This window comes from Camelus ferus, chromosome 20, assembly GCF_009834535.1.
Source record: "Camelus ferus isolate YT-003-E chromosome 20, BCGSAC_Cfer_1.0, whole genome shotgun sequence".
NCBI classification, from domain to species: domain Eukaryota; kingdom Metazoa; phylum Chordata; class Mammalia; order Artiodactyla; family Camelidae; genus Camelus; species Camelus ferus.
Window position 1 is genome coordinate 40,439,095 of NC_045715.1, and position 20,721 is coordinate 40,459,815.

Consider the following 20,721-nt stretch of genomic DNA (forward strand, 5'->3'; position numbering starts at 1 on the left):
TGAGCATCAGAGTGTATCTTACATTGATTCATGATACCATGAAGATTAGTGAACAAGGAAACATGTAATAAGCATATTGCTACAGGTATATGTAGATGGGGTTTAGAAGAGAATCACAGAAGAATTAAATTAATAATATAAAACAGGTTAAAAAAGGTAAGTTGCCTTTGAAAATGCTCAAATTTTTAACATACCTTATTAAAAATCTAGTTAAGAATTTGACAGGTATCCAATTAATGTAAAAAATAAAAAGGAATGAGATAGGTACTTAAATATAAGATTCAAAGCCAAGAAAACAACTCAAATACACATTTTAACTGCTGGAGGGACAACATGGTATCTTGATAACACAATTCAAATCTTTGCCCAAGATACTCATTTTTTGCAACTTTGTGATTAATTTATATATCTGAGCTGTATAGTAGAGATTTGAAGCAGAAGATTGAACTGGGGAAAAATACTTCTTGAAACAGCTATAGATTTTGAGTAAACACATAAATAATTCAATATGTTGGTTATATTAATCAATTAGTCTATATCCATAATTGTATTTTGTTATGGATATGTATGATACAAATTTTATGTATTGATATTTCTTTATAATTTCATTTTTTATCTGTTCTTTCATGTTCATTGCTTCTGCATTATTTACCTGCTATATTGTTTGTTCATACAAGTTTCTTTCTTATAGAAGTGTGCCTTTCATCGTCATGCACGTTTCCCTTTATTTTGTTAAATATCTCCTTTGTCTTGATATTACTTTTGCATTTTCAATATTATTTTTCTTTATATTTGACAGATATAATTTTGCCAACCACTTATTAGTACTTTATTATATTTTCTATCTTAAGATTTAATTTATATTTTAATTTAAATATAAAATTCATTGATATGAATGTATCTCAATATAGTTTTAATGGTCATTTTGTTACTTCACAACCGATTGCATATTTTAGTTTTATCTTGAATTTTTAATGTCAAGAAAGTTGACACTGTCATTCCTGTTTTATAAACAGATGTTTGTTTTTATTCTCGATCCCTTGCTTCCCTCAAATCTTCAGCTGAGATCAGTTTATTTTTGTGAAGTATAACCTTTAGAATTCCATCAGTGAGGGCATTTGGGCAGTAAATATTATCAAGTTTTACTTGTTCAAATATATCTATTTTTTATGGACTTTTAAAAAAGATTTTTGTTTGTTTTGTTAATGGAGGTACTGGGGATTGAACCCAGTTTTATATTCCCTTCCACTAAATTCAAAATTATACACTCTGTTTGTTTAATGGTTAACCTATAATTTATATTAAGCATTGTTAACATTTCAACATATAAATTTAATTCAATCTTTTGCTTTCCTTTTAGCTAACAAAGACCTTAGATCAATGTCAATGCATTTACCACTCCAACCTTTCTGCTGTTTTCATGTTTTAATTATATTTTATTTAATCACAAGACATTTTATTACTATGAAGTGTGACTTGAATAGTGTTTACTTGCTTTGTTCATGGATGTCTTTCTTTAATTTCCTTTTCTTTGTTCTATTTCAGACTCCCTAGCTAGAATAACATTCCTTCGGCCTAAAGTTAATTCCTTTACAATTCTGTTTACACTTCCAAAAATTGAGAAGAAAATGGCCAACAAATAAATAGAAACATTAATGATATTTATGTAGTATTTTCACATAAAAATAAATAAATGTGACCCTTAAATATATGAAAAAAGCTTAAACCTATAAATCCTTATAATAAAGGATTTCAAAATAATATACTGCAAGAACATTATTCAGCTACCAAATTATCAACAAATGAAATGTCTGACAACATATTCTGTTGGCCAGCCTCTAAATAATGATGCATTCTCAAGCATTGCTGATGGGAATGAAAAACGGTCCAACTCTATGGAGGGGATTTTGCAATACCTAATGAAAGTATACACACGGTCACCTTATAAATTCAGGAATCCTATTTCTAATAATCTGTCCAAAGATACAATGGCATGAACATAAAATGTTATATTTCATCTTTATTATACGAAAAAATTAAAAACAAGCATGTGGATGCAAGTAAAAATTCTGCTTTATACTTTTGAACTTGGAATCATGTATATATTTTACATAATTCAAAGTGAAATAAATAAAATAACCTAATATAACAATTATTAAAATTGAAAATAATGAAATGAAACCTATCTAACTATGTACAAACTTGGTGGCATAATCCCACTACGAGGAATCGTATTTGGGCAGTAAACCTACAATATTTTGGCTCTGTTGCTAGTAATGTATAGCCTGCAGTAAAAAAACAAACCTTTAGATAAATCTTAAGTTTCACATATTAAACTCATTATTTAAGTATTATGAATATGGCTATGTTGAAGTATTAGTATTCATGTGTGGGTAGGTAGATATCAGTAAATTGAAATAAAATGAATTAGTTACTGTGTTCCTTTTAATGTCATTAGGAATTAAGTTTTCAAGTGGAAAAGAGGTACAATTATAAAATCTAAGTAGTCAAATAAATTTTACAATGTTGAATTTCAAGGTTCTCTAAAAAATGCGTATTTCCAACTTTGTTCATTGAAGTGTCCTACAAGTAATGGTAACCCAGACAGACAAGCACTCCAAACACCCAGATAATAGTCTCTAAATAGAATTCTGTACAATTTTTAACTGTTATCTCCACAAATATTTGAAATATTATAACCTCAAATAATGGCCTCCATTCTCTCTCTCCCCTTCTCCTTCTGGAACTCTGACTAGATGGTTGAAACCTCACACTCTGTACCTCTTCATTTATCAGTAGGCTGAGTTAAATGCATCGCTTGAGTTTCACTGATCGTGAGGATGATTTGAACTTTTTGTCTGCAAAATGGCCAACTTGTAGATATAAAGTTTCAAACAATTATTTGGTTTTTATTCACTGTGCACTGACTAGCACCAAGAAAAGTTTTCAAGAAATCCTGAAATAAGAGATGGACTGATTTATTTTTAACTCTTACGGCCCTCTTCCCTCTGTCCCAGGGCTAATGCCCCACCGCCCCGCCCCCCGCCAGGCCCCGATCGGTTCCGCTCGGCCGCACTCGCCACGACCCGAGCAGCAGGAGCCCGAGCACGAGGGTCCGCGCTTCCGGAGGGAGGAGGGTGGCGCGCACGCAAGCGCGGATACGCACGCGCGTAAACGCATGCGCGGATGCGCCTGCGCAGACGCCAGAACTGCCCGGAGCTTGAGGAAGCTGGGCATTTCTGCAGCGGCTCCCGAGGAAGAAGGTGGTCTGGGGACTGGGCTGCCGCTTGCCGTAACCTCCGCAGCCGCGGCCGGGCAGGTAAGGGGGCGCTGGTGGGGGCGTGCAGGTCGGGGAGCCGGCGGGTGGGGCCTGGGCTGCGCGGTTAGAGAGGCTCACGGGTTGGGGGTGCGTGGGTGAGGCCCCAACCGCGCGGCCAGTCAGGACCCTGAGGCGAGTGCGGGCCGCCGCCGTGGTTCGTAGTGCCCCCCCACTCCAACGTTAATAGTCCCTGAACCCCGTTTCTTTGCTGCAGCTTCTACCCGGCTTTGGGGAAGCGAATGCAGCCCCGGGAGGTGGGAGGGCGCCTGAAGGGCCCGGGAGTACTTCCGACCGGCCCTCAGGTCATGGCCTGCTCCCGCGAGGCGGTTGCGTTGCTGTCGCGGAGCTGCGGTAGGAAGGGGGTTGCGCGTGCGAACTCCTGGATTTGTTACCGATCCCTCGCGGCCTGGGGCGGCCTCTGCTACCCCATGTTCGCGGGGTGCACGTCTGGCGGTCAGTCGGCGAGGCTTTGTTGCCAGGGTGCGGGGGCGGCGGCGGGCGGTGGCGACGGGCGGCGGCGGACGGCGGACTTCGGCGGCAGCGGGCGGCGGCGGCCGCGGGCAGCGAGCTGCGGCGGCGGCCAGCGGCGACTGCGGACTGCGGCGGAGGGCGGCGAGCTGCGGCGTCGTGGAGAGGGTGTGCTCCTGGGAGCCAGCCAACTTGCTCCTATCTACCCCGTGTGTTCTGGGGGCGGCCTGTCCTGCCGCAGGTTCCCAGGACTCGGGGTATTGGGTATGGAGACCCGGCCGCAGGGGCAGCGGGATGTTCCGTCCCCGCCGCCCCGCCCGGCCCGCCGCTCCGCCGCCCGTCCCCGCTTGGCCCGCCAGGCCCCGATCGGTTCCGCTCGGCCCCACTCGCCACATCCCGTGCAGCAGGAGCCCCAGCCCGAGGGTCCGCGCTTGCGGCGGGAGAAGGAGGGGCGCGCACGCACGCATGGGCGAATGCGCCAGCGCGGACGCCAGAACTGCCCGGAGCTTGGGAAGCTGGGTGCTCCTGCAGCGGCTCCTTAGGAAGAAGGCGGTCTGGGGACTGGGCTGCCGCTGGCCGTCGCCTCCGCTGCCGCCGCCGGGCAGGTAACGGGGCGCCGGTGGGGGCGTGCAGGTCGGGGAGCCGGCGGGTGGGGCCTGGGCTGCACGTTTGGAGAGGCTCACGGGTTGGGGGAGCGAGGGTGAGGCCCCAACCGCGCGTCCAGTCAGGACCCTGAGGTGAGTGCGGGCGACCGCCCAGGTTCGTGGTGTCCCCCTCCCCAACGTTAGTAGTCCCTGAACCCCGTTCCTTAACTGCATCTTGTACCCGGGTTTGGGGAAGCGAATGCAGCCCCGGGAGGTGGGAGGGCGCCTGAAGGGCCCGGGAGTACTTCCGACCGGCCCTCAGGTCATGGCCTGCTCCCGCGAGGCGGGTGCGTTGCTGTCGCGGAGCTGCGGTAGGAAGGGGGTTGCGCGTGCGGACTCCTGGATTTGTTACCGATCCCTCGCGGCCTGGGGCGTCCTCTGCTACCCCATGTTCGCGGGGTACACGTCTGGCGGTCAGTCTGCTCCTGGGAGGCGAGGTTTGCTGTCAGGGTGCGGGGGAGGCGGCGGGCGTGCGGCGGGGGACAGCGAGCTGCGACGGCGGCCGCGGGCGTCGAGCTGAGGCGGCGAGGAGGTGTTCCCCTGGGAGCCAGCCGACTTGCTGCTATCTACCCCGTGTATTGTTCTGGGGGTGGTCTCTCCTGCTGCAGGTTCCCAGGACTTGTGGCATTGGGTATGGAGACCCGGCCGGAGGGGCAGCGGGGTGGTCCGTCCGCGCCGCCCCGCCCGCCCCTCCGTCCGTCCCCACTTGGCCCGCCAGGCCCCGATCGGTTCCCCTTGGCCCGAATCGCCACATCCCGGGCAGCAGGAGCCCCAGCCAGAGATTCCGCGCTTGCGGCGGCAGGAGGAGGGGCGCGCACGCACGCGCGGATGCCCCGGCGCGGACTCCTGAACTGCCCAGAGCGTGGCGAAGCTGGGTGTTCCTGAGAGGCTCCCGTGGAGGAACGCGGCCTGAGGTCTGGGTGGCCGCTTGCCGCCGCCTCCGCTGCCGCCGCCAAGCGTTTAAGGGGCGCTGGTGGGGGCACGCAGGTCGGGAGCCGGCGTGTGAAGCAAGAGCTGTGCAGTTGGAAGGTTAGCGGTGCGTAGGTGAGGCCCGGGACTCGGGAACCGTTAGGATTTTGAGGTGCGTCGGGGCCACCGCGTGGTTCGTGGTGCCCACTCCGCACCACTTTAGTCGTCCGGGAACGCCGCCTCTTTGTTGCCGCTTATACCCGGGGGAAAGCGTGTACCACCCAGGAAATGGGAGGGCACCGGACGTCCAGGGAACACCCACTGGCCCTCAGGCCATGGCCTGCTCCCGCGAGGCGGGTGCGGTGCTGTCACGGGGCTGCGGTGGGATGGGGGCTGTACGTGCGAACTCTTGGGGTTCTTACTGGTTCCCAGCGTCCTGGGGCGGCCTCTGCTACCCCATGTTCGCGTGTTGGATGTCTGGCAGTCTGCCCCTGGGAGGCGAGGCTTTGCTGTCAGGGTGCGGAGGCGGCGGCGGTGGCGTGCGGCGGCGGGCGGCAGTGGGCGGCGGCGGGCTGCGGCGTCGTGGAGAGGTTTTGCTCCTGGGAGCCAGCCAACTTGCTCCTATCTACCCCGTGTGTTCTGGGGGCGGCCTCTCCTGCTGCAGGTTTCCAGGACTCGGGGTATTGGGTATGGAGACCCGGCCGCAGGGGCAGCGGGTTGGTCCGTCCCCGTCTCCCCGCCCGGCCCGCCTTTCCTCCGCCCGTCCCCTCTTGGCCCGCCAGGCCCCGATCGTTTCTGCTTGGCCCGACTCGCCACATCCCGGGCAGCAGGTGCCCCAGCCCGAGGGTCCGCGCTTGCCGCTGCAGGAGGAGGGGCGCGCACGCACGCGCCGATGCCCCTGCGCGTACTCCCGAGCTGCCCAGAGCGTGGGGAAGTTGGGTGTTCTTGAGAGGCTCCCGAGGTGGAACGCGGCCTGAGGTCTGGGTGGCCACTTGCCGCCGCCGCCGCTGCCGCCGCCGAGCGCATAAGGGGCGCTGGTCCGGGCGCGCAGTTCGCGAACCGGCGGGTGACGCCCGTGCTGCGCATTTGGAAGGTTAGCGGTGCGTAGGTGAGGCCCGGGTCTCGGGAACCGTTAGGACTTTGAGGTACGTCGTGGCCACCGCGTGGTTCGTGGTGCCCACTCACCACCACTTTAGTCGTCCGGGAACGCCGCTTCTTTGTTGCCGCTCATACCCGATGGAAAGCGTGTACCACCCAGGAGATGGGAGGGCACCGGACGCCCAATGAACACCCACTGTCCTTCAGGCCATGGCCTGCTCCCGCGAGGCGAGTGCCTTGCTGTCGCGGGGCTGCGGTGGGATGGGGTTTGCGCGTGCGAACTCCTGGATTAGTTACCGATTCCCCCGCGGCCTGGGGCGTCCTCTGCTTCCCCATGTTCGCGGGGTGCACGTTTGGCGGTCAGTCTGCTCCTGGGAGGCTAGGCTTTGCTGTCAGGGTGCGGGGGTTGCGGCGGCGGATTGCATAGGCGAGCGGCGGCGGCGTGCCGCGGCGTCGGGGAGAGGGTGTGCTCCTGGGAGCCAGTCGACATGCTCCTATCTACCCTGTGTGCTGTTCTGTGGGCGCCCTCTGATGCCGGAGGTTCCCAGGACGCATGTTACTGGTCAATCTGCTCCCTGGAGGAGGGCGTTGTGTGGTCAGGTTGCGGGGGCAGCGGGGGCGGGGGCGGCACCGTGGAGAGGGTGTGCTCCCGCCGGTTCCCAGGACACACTTCCTCATGTCAGTTGGCTCCTGGGAGGAGGAGGCAGCGTGAGCAGTGGGCAAGGACTTTCCGAGGACCAGGCTGTAGCCTAGGTAGGTAACTCTCCTTTCTTCTCTTGCTTCCTGACTTGGTGGGTGTAACGGCTTTCCCATTATAGGTTATTTCCAGATATTGAACCCAGGTTTCTGTGCTATACAGAAGAACCTTTTTAAAACTATTATGTATAGTGGCTAACATTTGTGAATCTCAGACTCCCACCCGATTTCTCCTCACCCTCTTTCCCTGCTAACCGTAAGATTGTTTACTAAGTCTGCAAGTCTGTTTCTGTTTAGTAGGTGAGTTCATAGTGTCTTTTGTTTTTGATTGCACATGAGATACGGTGTTTTTCTTTTTCTGGCTTACTTAGTATGGCAACTTCCAGATCCATGCATGTTGTTGCAAATGGCGTTATCTTTTTTCTTTTTTATGGCTTAGCAGTTTTCCATTGTGTGTGTGTGTCTATATATGTATGTATATACACCATATTGTTAACATGGCCATACATAGAAGCTTTTACTTTGAGGAAGGAAATAATCTGAAACCAGACAGTGGTGTTGGTCTCACAGCATTGTGAGTGCACTTAATGCTCCTGAACTGCAGAATTTAACATGGGAGAAGGCTAAAGTTTATTATTGTAAACTTAAACCATAAGAATAGAATATACTGTAATCGAAAACAAGAAATCTGACTCCATATTAGATGTGCTTGTTTGGCTTAAACACTGCCCTGTTTTCTACAATGTTGCCTTTAGCCTGAAATAGACAGGAGAGCCTGTTCTCAAGGCTCTGACCTTTAAGGATGTTAACACTTTGCACTAACATAAAGACAATTTTTGCAGAATAGAAAATAACATTTATTTTGTTAGAGGTTTTACGGGGCCAGCATGACCTGACCAACGTGGACAGCTGCAGACCAAGTTAATGGTAGACTAATGTCCTGGAGAACCATCTTCCCCAAGTCAGAATTCAGGCTCCTTTTCTAGTAAAAGGGGGAGGGGATGTGGTTGGTTGGTGCAAACTTCTTGGTGTAGGACTTTTTATGTTCTTGGAATCCTTTGCAGCTGTCCACGTGGGTCAGGTCACCATGCCCCTGTAAAACCTCCAACAAAACAAAGGTTATTTTCTATTTTGCAACTTATCTTTATAGGAGTGCAAAAGTGTTCATATCCTTAAAGGTCAGAGCCTTGAGAATAGGCTCTCCTGTGAATTTCAGGCCAAAGGCAACGTTGTTTTACACAAGGTGCACAGCTGGCAAGACTAAGCCTAGAAAACAGCACCTTGTTAAAATAAAAGGAACAGATCTAATACAGAGTCAGATTTTTTCTTTTCTACTACAAAGCCTTTTGGTGAGAGGTAAGAGGATGTTTCTGAGCGGGTCCTCCTCTGCCCCAGGGAGAAACCCTGCCAGGTTCACCTTGGCTGTGGACCTGATCTGCAGAGAAAGTAACAAAGGTGATTATAATTACCTATCAAAGTCCCTTCTGTTGCCTCCAAACCATATGGGGGAAGGGGGAGGCATCCTGTGATTGGCGGCTCAATTGTCAGTCTCTCCATATGCAAAGACCAGCTTTGTGGAGGGTTACAAGGTGGCCTGGCCAGTGCAGCTGCCGGCTTTGCTCTCTAGCTTTGGCTTGGACACTTTCGGAGCTCCCATCCCTCTTCCCTCTGCCCCAGCGTAAATGAACAGGGTCCCTGAACTCACCTGGGCTGAGCCTAGGCCATGCACATAGCCCACCCGCTTGCTATCTGTCCCCAGGCTCAGCTGCACCCTCCCCCCCCCGCAGTTCCACGTGCCCAATGTCTCTGCCCTAAGGGTCCCGATCACCATCAGGGTCATCGACGAACCATGGCCCTCAGGCCAGTGGTGGGCAGCCCGGGACCACCGTGACCCGCCGGCTAAGAGGAGGCAGAGAGCAAAGAGCAGGGGCAGGGTGCAGGGACAGGTATTGGGACCGCCTCCAGCCCCACCCTCCACACCCCATAGCCTCCAACACTAGCTGCACAGCAGCACACTAGGCGGGATCCTCCTCTGGTGGCAGTCTCCATGGAGACCAGAGCCCAGACTTCATTCAACCCTGCACATGGGGGGTGATGGGGGAGGGGGTCAGCTGGTGTAGGGGTGCACTGGGAGTGAGGGGGGATCCCACTGTGAGGGGGGCACGCTGAGGGGTGAGGGGCCGCTCAGAGTGGAATTGACCCCACTGAGGGGTGAGTGGGACCATCTCGGGATGTTGGGGGTCCTGCAGTGAGGCATGGGGGTGAGCTTGTGTGGAAGCCATAGGTTATGACCTAGCTTGATGGAGTGTGGGGGCGGGGACCTCCGTGTGAGGGGGAGCCACATCTTGGGGGTCCGTCCGGTGGGAGACTTGGGAGCTTGGCTGGGGGTGGGGGGCAGTAATGGGGTTGGGAAGGAAGGCGAGCAGGGGGAGTGGGGCTAGGGGGTGTGGCCTGGCCCGAGGCCAGTCGTGGTTCTGGTTGGGTGCCAGGACCGGTGGGTGACCAGATGGGGATGTTAAGGGATGGAGACCCGGTGGGGTGGGTAAGAGGGTGGGCCTGCCCGCCCCACCGCCAGGCCCTGCCCCATCAGCCTGGCACCAGTCCCCACGTCCCCAGCATTGGGAGTTCCAGCCTGAGCGTCCTTGCTGTGAGCGGGAGGAGGAGGAGCACGCACGCGCGCGGACGCACAGATTCGCCTGACCTGGACCAGCTCGGAGCGTGTGAAAGCCGGGCGGGAGCCGAGCGCTCCCGGAGCAGCTCCTAGAGGAGGAACGCGGCCTGAGGTCTGGGCGGCCGCTTGTCGCCGCCTCCGCTGCCGCCACCGAGCTGGTGTGGGGGCGCGCAGGTGGGGAGCTGGCGTGTGAAGCCCGGCCTGCGCAGTTGGAGAGGGTCGCGGGTAGCGGTGCGTAGGTGAGGCCCGGTCCTCGCGACCCGTTAGGACCTTGAGGTGGGTCGGGCCACCGCGTGGTTCGTGGTGCCCACTCCCCACCACATTAGTAGTCCGGGAACGCCGCCTCTTCGTTGCCGCTTATACCTGGGGGAAAGCGGGTGCCCCCCAGGAGATGGGAGGGCACCGGACGGCCAGGGAACACCGACTGGCCCTCAGGCCATGGCCTGTTCCCGCGAGGCGGGTGCGGTGCTGAGGCGGGTGCGGTGCTGTCGCGGGGCTGTGGTGGTGGGATGGGGGCTGCGCGTGCGAACTCCTGGATTAGTTACCGATTCCCCCGCGGCCTGGGGCGGCCTCTGCTTCCCCATGTTCGCGGGGTGCACGTTTGGCGGTCAGTCAGCTCCTGGGAGGCGAGGCTTTGCTGTCAGGGTGCGGGGGCGGCGGCGGACGGAGGCGGGCGGCTGCGGCGTGGAGAGGGTGTCCTCCTGGGAGCCAGCCAACTTGCTCCTATCTACCCCGTGTGTTGTTCTGGGGGCGGTCTCTGCGGCCGCAGTTTCCCCGGACTCGGGCATTGGGTATGGAGACCCGGCGGGAGGGGCAGCGGGGTGGGCCGGCCCCGCCCGCCCCGCCTCCACGCAGCCCTTCACAACTTGGCCCACCAGGCCCCGATCGGTTCCGCTCGTCCCTACTCGCCACATCCCGAGCAGCAGGAGCCCCAGCCCGAGGGTCCGCGCTTCCGGCGAGAGGAGGAGAGGCGCGCACGCACGCGCGGAGCCGCCGTCGCAGATGCCGGATCTGCCTGGAGCGTGGGGAAGCTGGGCGCTCCTGCAGCGGCTCCCGAGGAAGAAGGCGGTCTGGGGACTGGGCTGCCGCTTGCTGTCGCCTCCACTGCTGCCGCCGGGCAGGTAAGGGGGCGCTGGTGGGGGCGTTCAGGTCGTGGAGCCGGCGGGTGGGGCCTGGGCTACGCGTTTAGAGAGGCTCACGGGATGGGGGTGCTTGGGTGAGGCCCCAACCGCGCGGCCAGTCAGGACGGTGAGGCTAGTGCGGGCGGCCGCCGTGGTTCGTGGTGCCCCCCTCCCTAACGTTAATAGTCCCTGAACCCCGTTTCTTCGCTGCAGCTTGTACCCGCGTTTGGGGAAGCGAATGCAGCCCCGGGAGGGAGAGGGCACCTGACGGGCCCCGGAGCACTTCCGACCGGCCCTCAGGTCTTGGCCTGCTCCTGTGAGGCAGTGGGATGGGGGCTGCTCGTGTGATCTCCTGGATTAGTTACCGATTCCCCCGAGGCCTGGGGTGGCCTCTGCTTCCCCATGTTCGCGGGGTGCACGTTTGGCGGTCAGTCTGCTCCTGGGAGGCGAGGCTTTGCTGTCAGGGTGCGGGGGCGGCTTGGGTCTGCGTTGGCGGAGGGCGGCGGTGGGCGGCGGCGGGGAGAGGGTGTGCTCCTGGGAGCTAGTCGACTTGTTCCTCTGTATCCCGTGTGCTGTTCTGGGGGCGGCCTCTGCTGCTGCAGGTTCCCAGGACACATGTCTTCATGTCAGTCTGTTCCTTGTAGGAGGATGCAGTGAGGTCAAGGGGCAGCATCAGCGGTGGGCAGGGACTTTCCCAGGACCCTGCCCTGGCCCAGGTAGCTAACTCTCCTTTCTTTTGCTTCCTGAGTTGGTGGGTGTAACGGCTTTTGCATTATAGGTTATTTCCAGATGTTGAACCCAGGTTTCTGTGCTATACGGAAGAACCTTTTTAAAAAATCTTTTATGTGTAGTGGCTAACATTTGTAAATCTCAGACTCCCACCCGATTTCTCTTCTCACCCTCTTTCCCTGGTAACCGTAAGATTGTTTACTAAGTCTGCAAGTCTGTTTGTGTTTCGTAGGTGAGTTCATAGTGTCTTTTGTTTTCGATTGCACATATGAGTGATACGGTATTTTTCTTTGTCTTTCTGGCTCATTTCACTTAGAATGATGATCTCTAGGTCCATCCATGTTGCTGCAAATGGCATTTTATCCTTTTCTATGGCAGAGTGGTATTCCATTGTATAAATACACTGCAGCTTTTTTATCCAGTTGTGTGTTGCTTCATTTAAGTTGCTTCCATGTGTTGGTTATTGAGTATGTAGTGGTGCCGTGAATACTGGGGTGGAGCTATCTTTTCGGATTGGAGTTCCATCTGGATATATACCCAGAAGTGAGATTGCTGGATCACAGGGTAAGTGTATTTTTAGTTTTATGGGGAATTTCCAAACTGTTCCCCTAATGGCTACACCAAACTACATTCCCACCAGCAGTGTAAGAGGGTTCTCTTTTCTCCACACCCTCTCCAGCATTTAGATTTATGAACTTTTGAGTGATGGCCATTCTGACTGGTGTGAGCTGCTAGTTCACTGTAGTTTTGATTTGCGTTTCTCTGGTAATTAGTGATACTCAGCATTTTTTCATGTGCCTGTTGGCCATTTGTAGTCTTCATTGGAGAAATGCTTGTTTAGGTCTTCTGCCCGTGTTTTGATTGGGTTGTTTGTTTTTGTTACTAAGTTTTGTGAGCTGTTTATATATTCTGGAAATGAAGTCTTTGTCAGTTGAATCATTTACAAATATTTTCTCCCATTCTGTAGGTTTTCATTGAGTTTTGCTTATGGTTTCCTTTGCTGTGCAAAAGCTGATAAATTCAGTTTGGTCCCATTTGTGTGTTTATTTTTGCTGTTATTTTTATTGGTTGGGTAGACTCCCCTAGGAGAACATTGCTGGGATGTGTCAGGTGATGTTTTGCCTATGTTTTCTTCTAAGAGTGTTTTGTCTTACGTTTAAGTTTTTAAGCCATTTTGAATTTATCTGTGTGTGTGGTGTGAGGGAGTAGTCTAATTTCATTGATTTACATGCAGCTGTCCAGTTTTCCCTACACCATTTGCTGAAGAGACTGTCCTTACTCCATTGTATGTTCTGGCCTCCTTTGTCAAAGATTAATTGACCAAAAGTTTGTGGGTTTATATCTGGGCTCTCTGTGCTGTTCCACTGATCCGTATGTCTGTTCTTGCTTCAATACCATGCTGTTTTGACTGTAGGTCTGTAGTGTTGTGTGCAGGCTGGGAGGGTTATTCCTCCAGCTTCATTTGTTTTTCCTTAGTAATGCTTTGGTATTTCTGGTCTTTTGTGATTCCATATAAGTTTTAGGATAATTTGTTGTAATTCTTTGAAAAGTGTCCTGGGTAAGTTGATGGGGATCACATTAAATCTGTAGATTGGTTTGTGCAGTGTGGCCATATTAACAATATCAATTGTTCAAATCCAAGAGCATGGGATATCTTTCTGTTTCTTTAAATCATCTTTAATTGCCTTAGTCAGTGTTCTGTAGTTCTCCACGTATAAGTCTTTCACCTCCTTGGTCAGATTTATTCCTGAGCTTTGTTTTTGTTATTGATGTGATTTTAAAGGAGAATTTAAAATTTTACTTTCCTTTTCTGATATTTTGTTAGTATAAAGAAATGCAACTGATTTGTGTATGTTAATCTTGTATTCTGCTACTTGCCAAATTCATGTATCAGCCTTAGTAGTTTTTGTGTGGAGGCGTTAATTTTTGACTGCTCCCTTGCTTTATGGCACACACTGACCTAGATTCATCATGTATTTCCTGCTCCTGACATCAAGCCAGGCAGTTATCCAAAGAGCCCTGGTTCTACATATTGTGAAATGATTTTGAGATCATGCTGGGTGCTGGAGGAAATCTTTCTTTAGGAATAGAATAATGCTATTTAAAATTGATCACCCATTTATACACTGGAGTAGAGTTTTTAAATTTAATTTTAGGTGGGAATGATAGTTAGATGCTGTTGACCACATGAAGTTTGTGAAGGAGATGTGGGCAAAGTTATCAAATTGGATAGAGATGGATTACATGACTCAGTGTGTAGTGTGATTGGCAGCAGAAAGGCACTTCCTGGGTTAGGTACATTCACGTGGAGCTTAATAGGTAAGAACATTCTTCGTTTGCTTCTTAATTAGATTTAGAGTTCCCAGAAATGAATGCTAACTATAGTTGATTTTTTAATTGGAATCTCTAGGCTCTCCTCCACCAAATTCTCCTTGTCACGTCAAGATTGGTGGTAAAGTTGGTGTGAATGCCTCAGTCATGACACCGAAATACAAGTTGGGGGGGGGGTCTGTGACTCAGCCAAGTGTGGGGGTTGTGAAAGGTCATGGTACCTAGGCAGGAAAGCTCTTGGTGTTGGCTTCTCATCAACTAATGTAAACTAGGGCAGGAAAAAGAAGTACTAAGCAAACCTTATGATATAAAAATAGTGCCCTTGTGCTTGTCAGTGCCCTCTTGACCAGGAGCACCCCTGCTGTTGGACAGTCAGGTGTATTATGTCCCTGCAACTTGGGAGAATGCACCATGGAGAATGCGGTGTCTCCATAAGTGTGTGTGTGACAAAGTCTAATGGGTTCGCATTGGGTATTTGGGGGAGATTTCAAGGAATTGGGGTGATCCTAAGAATGGATGTGTTAATAAACATTCCCTGGAGGACAGAAATAACTGAGTCAGGATGAGGTCATGATGGGCAGGGAAGCAGTCGGTCATACTCGCCAGGAGGGGATTGTAGTTTGGATTTGATTGGATGTGACCAGATGTGTTAGAGTGGTTTTGTTTTTGTCTTGATCTGTCACAGTCTCAGGCTGACTTTGTCTCATACTGGGGTTCTTTTTCCGTCAGTCCTTCTGCCAGATGGCCAGCTCCCTCAGTGTTCTCCCTTTTTATTAATGCTGTATAAAAATTTAGGACTGAGTTTAAGACTTGGAAACGTGGAAATGATGGGTGTGAATAACTGGAAACACAAAATTGTCCTCAGTGTATATTTAATGTGACATTGTTGAGCTTTCAAATCACATGGTATACAATGTCCATTTTAACACTTGCATGAAAAATAAACAGACGTGTGGTTTTATTTTGCCTTTGAACTCTTTCAGTGCCATTTTTTGCTTTGTTTAATTTCAGCCTTGTGGAAAGCCATCTTTGGGTCAAATAGCTTAGATTAGAAACGGCTGCAATGGTGGTGCTTCCCCAGTGGGCAGAGATTTTACAGTTTTTTAAGTTACTTAAGAACAAACGGCTTAACATTTTATTTTGGTTTAACATTTTTCTTCACTTAAGAGATTCTTAAAAGCTTTAGAAATCAAAATAAAGATAAGTTTCAAAAATAATGGTTTAGAAGTAAGTGTTTTGAGTAGCTTTCACTAAACGGCAAGAAATATCTTACCGTTATTAATGTAATTTTTATTCCCTAAGATACTGAATGGAGTTTTTAGTTGGTGTAATTACAAATAAGCCTTCTTATTGTGGAAAATTTCAAACAGATACAAAGATAGAGATTATAGTATAATGAGCCTCCATGTGCCCATTACCTGACTTCAGCAGTTGTCAGCTCCTGGCCAAACTGTCCGTCCATGATCTCCTGCTTCCATTATTTTGAAGCTAATCCCTGATTGCCATCATGTGTTAGTTCATCCAGAAGTACCTTAGTATGTCTCTCCCAGAGAGAAGTTCTCTTTGTAAAACACAAAAAACCGTAATATACTATCTCGTGGTTAGGTATAGTTTTAATTTTAATTTTCAGTTTTTAATTGGTGAAAAAGATGTTCCAGGCAATTTCCATTCTGTTCTAGCTTTCAGTGTCAACGGGAAAGACATTACTGTCAACTTCCCTCAGCAGTCTCACTGGACTGGGCTCTTACCAGAAATGGAGTTGGTACCCAGTGTCCATCCTGGCTTTACACGAGTTTTGATTTTTATACTACTAGATTCACTTGGGAGGAATGGCTTTCTTCGGAATCAAGTTTAACATTTTCTTATCAACTCAATGGCTATTTTAAAAATAGGTGTGATCACTGTCAGATGTTTCCTATCAATGGATCTTGATTCAAATGCAGAAACTGATTAATTTGATTTTTGTGAAATGTGTTTCAAAACCAGGAAACACAACACCAGGCATACATTTAGCACCAGGCATACATTTAGCAGAATAAATGAACGAGGTATGGTAGAATGGTTATGTTCTCTTTCCTCAAAATTTATTAGGTAGTTATTGTGGAAACAGAGGTACTTAATTTTGGTCTTTAAAGCTCATACCTTAGTGGTCAGCACTGTACTGTGTGCAGAGTGAAACAGGAAAGATGGTCCTGCTGACTTTGGTGAATTGCTATTTTTTTCAAAGCAATGAAGGGGTCACAGGAACTAGAATAATGGGGTTTGTTTGCTTGTATTTCCATAAAAAAACAGTAAAAGGATCTCAAGAATGTAATATATGTTTTGTCAGATAGGATGTGAAATTGGAGAAATGGAGAGTGAGTCTTTTTATTGGTATGTGTTTTCACGACAGCAGAATGTATCCAACATGAAATTTGCCAGTTTGTTCAGTTTTAAGTGTATAATTAAGGGAATTTGCACACTAACCCCACTACTTCTAAACCCTTTTCACCACTCCAAATTAGGAAGGTATTCTCCGTTAAGGAATAATTCCCCATTCTTCCCTCTACCAACCCCTGGCAACCTCCAATCTGCTTTCCGTCTCTGTGAACTTGACAAGCCTAGGTACGTCTTATAAGTGAAACCACTCAAAATTTGATTTTCTGTGTGTCTGACTGACTTTGCACTGTGTTTCCAGGGTTCATCCATGTTGCAGCGTGTCAGAACTTCATTTCCTTTTGTGGCTGAGTAGTATTTCATTGTATGTATATACCACATTCTGTTTATCCAGTCATCTATTGTGGACAGTTGGATTGTTTGTACCTTTCAGCTCTTGTGAATAACATTGCTGTCAACATTGGTGTACGAATCTGTTTCAGTCCCTGTCTTCAAAACTAGGAGTGGAATTGCAGGGTCATTAGGCAGTTCTTTAACTTTGGGAGGACTACTAACATGTTTTTTACAGCGGCTGCACCGTTTAACATTTCTTTCAGCGGTGTATGAGGGTTCCAGTTTCTCCACATCCTCACCAACATTTGTTTCTTTTCTCTTCTTTCCCTTTTCTCTTCTCTTTTCTTTTTTCTTTTTTTTTCTCCCTCCCTTCCTCTCTTTCCCCTCTACCCCTCTCCCTCCATCTCCCTCTCCTTTCCTTCCCTCCCTCCCTTCTTTCCTGCTTTCTCTCCTCCCTCCCTCAGTTACATTAAGCCTCTTTTCCCGTGCTTTCTGCCACTTGCATCTCTTTTCTGAGGACATGTCCATTCAAGTCCTTTGCCCATTTAAAAACTTTTAATATTGAGGTATAGGAGGTCTTTATGTATTATAGACAGTAAACTTCTATCAGATACGTGATTTGCAAATATTTTATCCTATTCTGTGGGTTGTCTTTTCGCTCTCTTGATAGGATTCTGTGGTGCATAAAAGTTTTAAAGTTTAATGAAGTTTAATTTATGTTTTGTTTCTTTCGTTGTCTGTGCATTTGGTGTCATACTTACACTTCTTGTAGGAAACTATTACTAAATCCAGAGTCATAAAGATAAGATCCTATGTTTCTTTCTAAGAGGTTTATAGTTGTAACTCCTCAGTTTAGGTCCTTGAACCACTTTGAGTTAGTTTCTGTATATGCTGTATATAATGTAAGGTATAATGTGTAATTTTATTCTTTCGCATGTGTACCCAGTTTTTCCAACACTATTGAAAAGATTGTCCTTTCGCCATTGAATGGTCTTGGCATCTTTTCTGAAAATCAGCTGACCATAAGTGGAAGAGCTTTTCCCTGGGCTTTCCTTTCCACCCCGTTGGTCAGTTGCCTGTCTGTACACCAGCACCTCAGCGCACTCTGTGGTTATGACAGCTTCTGTAGGGGACTGTGTGACTCCTCCAAAATTACTATTTTTCAAGATTGACTATTGTCTGTTGGAAGTGAATATAAATTTTGAGATGAATTTTTCTACTTTTGTAGAAACAGTGTTTTGATAGGAATTGCATTGAATCTGTATATCACTAAAATTGTCGAGGGATGGCTTTCCATTTACTTAGATCTTTAATTTCTCTCAGCCGTGTTTGGTGATTTCAGTGTATGTCCTGTGCCTTCCTGGTTAAATTTATTCCTAAGGTTCTATTTTTCATGCTTTGTTAAATCGAATTATTTTTAAAAAGTTTCTTTTTGGAAGGTTTGTTGCTAGTGTGTAGGAATATACACTGCATACATACACTACATATTTTCAGCACATTTTGTGTATAGAATTTTTATCCAGCAACTTTGCTGAATTAATTAATTAGCTCTGACAGGTTTTCTTTTGGTGGAGTCTTTAGGGCTTTCTACATAGAAGATCATCTGTCTGTGAACTGAGATAGTTTTACTTCTTCCTTTCCATTTGGATGCCTCACGTTTCTTTTTCCTGCCTTGTTGCTTCAGTTGGATCTTCCAGCACTAGGGTGGATACAAGGGGCAAGGGTGGGCATCCTTGTCTTGTTCCTAAACTTAGGGGGGAAGCTGTCAGTCTTTAAGCACAGAGTATAATGTTAGCTGTGGGGTTTTCATATCTGATAGCCTTCAGTATTTTGAGGAAATTCTTTTCTAGTCCTAATTTGTAATATTCTCTTATCTTATGTAGGAGATCTGTGGGATCTGCAGAGCTCTCTCCTTTTCAAGGCTAACACCTTTATTTTAACACCTATACTTTATATTTTTTGATCAGCCTGCCATGAGTTTATCAATTTTATTAGTCTTTTCAAAGTACCAGCTTTTGGCTCTGAATTGCTGTCTCTCGTATCATTATCATTCCTTTCTTTTTCTAATGGAATTTAGGTCTAGATTGACCCCCACACCCCTCCATCCTTGAATTCTTACTAGCTCATCAATGTCTCACTTTTATCTTTTCTAATATGAATTTAAATATTTAAATTTATCTAAAAGCAAAGCTTAAGCTATATCCTGCGATACTGTTGTGTGATAATATCTCATTATCGTGCATTTGAAAGTATGTTAGAAATTCCAGTGGAATTATTTTCTTGCACTCATTGATGTTTAAATTTTCAGATTTGTCGGCATTTTCTACCTATCTTTTAATGATTTCTGCATTGCATTCAGATTATGTACCCCTGATTGACCTTTGACATTTTTTGAAACTTGAATACGATCTAAGACTCAGTGTATGATGGGGTTTTACACGTGTTGTATGCATGCCTAGAAGAGTGCCTCCTGCAGTTCTGTGGGGAAGTTAGTGTTTGCTTATTGTATCTTTTTCTACCCTTTTACCCTCACTCCTTCTGTAATCTTGTATTCTAGTTATATTTCTGGGAGGTTGTAAATAATTTGTTTTGTTTTGTTTTAATTCCAGTGTGATGATCTTTTGTCTTTTATTTGGATCTTTTAGTTATTTACACTTAAAGCAATTACTGAAATAGTTGTATTTAAATTGATCAACTTCTCAGTGATCTGTTTTCTGTTCTCCTTTCTCTATTCCATCTTCCTTTGGACTGGTAAGTTCTTCATTATTTAGCAGCTCCCTCACCATCACACACTTACTGGCTTAGAAGTCACACACATACATTTTTGGTATTAGTAGTTAGTCAAGATAGTAAAATACCCATTTTTAACATATCAAATCTAGTATTTACTATTTGTACTCTCCTGCTAAGCAATGTAAGGATGTTGGATCCTCTTAACTTCATTTACCCTCATTCTGATTATCATGTTTATTTATTATGTTTAAAAATTTTACACAGACACATCTTTAACAATACAGATGATTGTTGTTTTATGTAATCAGTATTTGTTCAGTTTTTTTCACATCCTTAATATTGTAGCATTTCTCTGTTCCTTTCTGTATCTTCCACTTCCCATCTGCCATCATTTTTCTCCTGCCTAAAGAACAGGCATGTCTCTGTGGTCATGAATTCTGGTTTTGCGTGTCTTCTCTTCTGAAAAATGTTTTTGCTGGGGCTTCTTTTCAGCACTTGAAAAGTCCTACTGTGCCATTATAATTCGGTTTATATTGTTTTTGCTCAAGTCAGCTGGACGTGTGCTTATTGTTCCATTAGCTCTTCAGTCTCTGTGTTTCCCCTAGGCTGCTTTTGAGCTATTCTTTTGTTTTTATCTTATACAAATTTTACACGTGCAGAAGTGTTTTTTATATCTACCTTTCTTGGGGTTATTAGAGCTTTAATTACTTTTCCAGCTTTTTCTGAGCTGTAATTGACAAGACATCGTGTAAGTCTAAAGTGACATGATGCTTAAAAAGTGGTGTGATTGTTACACATACAATTGCAAAATGAGTATCACAGTGAGGTTAATATTCTTTATTTGTTGGTTGTAAAGGTTCTGTCCCACACCTGTTAACACGGTTTGACCACCATTCAGTAGGACCGTCTGCAGTATCCTGCGGCAGTTCTGGAAAACAGCTGAAGCGTCGTCACAACAGTCAGCCAGGGATGCTGCCGGACAGCTGGTCGCGGATGGTGAAGAGCCTAAACGTATCGTCGTCCGTGAACCAGGCTTCTCGTCTCGTTGCCGGCAGCGCACCCAGCTGGCCGTCCTCCGGCTCACAAGGAAAGGTGCGTGCCCTGCGGCCCTGCCACACACACTCTGATTGGGATCACTTTACCTTTTAGAGCTTCAACATGAACTTTGAAAAATTAAGTTCTACTCTGACGGTACCTGTCAGTTCTCATTTCGTATTTTAGTTCATAATTAGTTTAAAGTTACAGAGCAATATGCCATCCAGTTTTTATTGTCAGAAATTTTAAACAGTACAG

At 47.7% G+C, this 20,721-nt stretch overlaps 1 protein-coding gene and 1 long non-coding RNA gene across 19 annotated transcripts; one reads left to right on the forward strand and one right to left on the reverse strand.

Moving 5' to 3' along the window:
- The first annotated feature begins 3,007 nt into the window (after positions 1 to 3,007).
- LOC116658342 (translation initiation factor IF-2-like) lies at positions 3,008 to 20,467 on the forward strand. Of its 17 annotated transcripts, none has more exons than XR_004313698.1 (6): positions 3,074 to 3,319; positions 4,192 to 4,392; positions 9,751 to 9,963; positions 10,684 to 10,926; positions 11,571 to 11,642; positions 20,327 to 20,462. XR_004313698.1 is itself a non-coding variant. In XM_032463340.1 (4 exons), the coding sequence occupies exons 1-4, from the start codon at positions 3,023 to 3,025 to the stop codon at positions 20,369 to 20,371; spliced, it is 654 nt and encodes a 217-aa protein (XP_032319231.1). In that variant the 5' UTR covers positions 3,008 to 3,022; the 3' UTR covers positions 20,372 to 20,466. The 17 variants fall into 17 exon arrangements, 5 of the variants coding, with proteins under 5 accessions (XP_032319231.1, XP_032319234.1, XP_032319233.1 ...); XR_004313693.1 differs by lacking the exons at positions 3,074 to 3,319; positions 4,192 to 4,392; positions 11,571 to 11,642 and adding exons at positions 3,331 to 3,907; positions 4,912 to 7,191; positions 13,812 to 13,974 and having other exon boundaries at positions 20,330 to 20,465; XR_004313692.1 differs by lacking the exons at positions 3,074 to 3,319; positions 4,192 to 4,392; positions 11,571 to 11,642 and adding exons at positions 3,331 to 3,907; positions 4,912 to 7,191; positions 13,812 to 13,974 and having other exon boundaries at positions 20,327 to 20,463.
- Positions 11,493 to 15,104, reverse strand: LOC116658350. Of its 2 annotated transcripts, none has more exons than XR_004313710.1 (3): positions 14,937 to 15,104; positions 11,809 to 11,815; positions 11,493 to 11,503 (listed from the first exon to the last, which is right to left on the reverse strand). It is a non-coding gene; the product is annotated as an uncharacterized LOC116658350 (long non-coding RNA). The 2 variants fall into 2 exon arrangements; XR_004313709.1 differs by lacking the exon at positions 14,937 to 15,104 and adding an exon at positions 14,383 to 14,926.
- Positions 20,468 to 20,721: the final 254 nt, after the last annotated feature.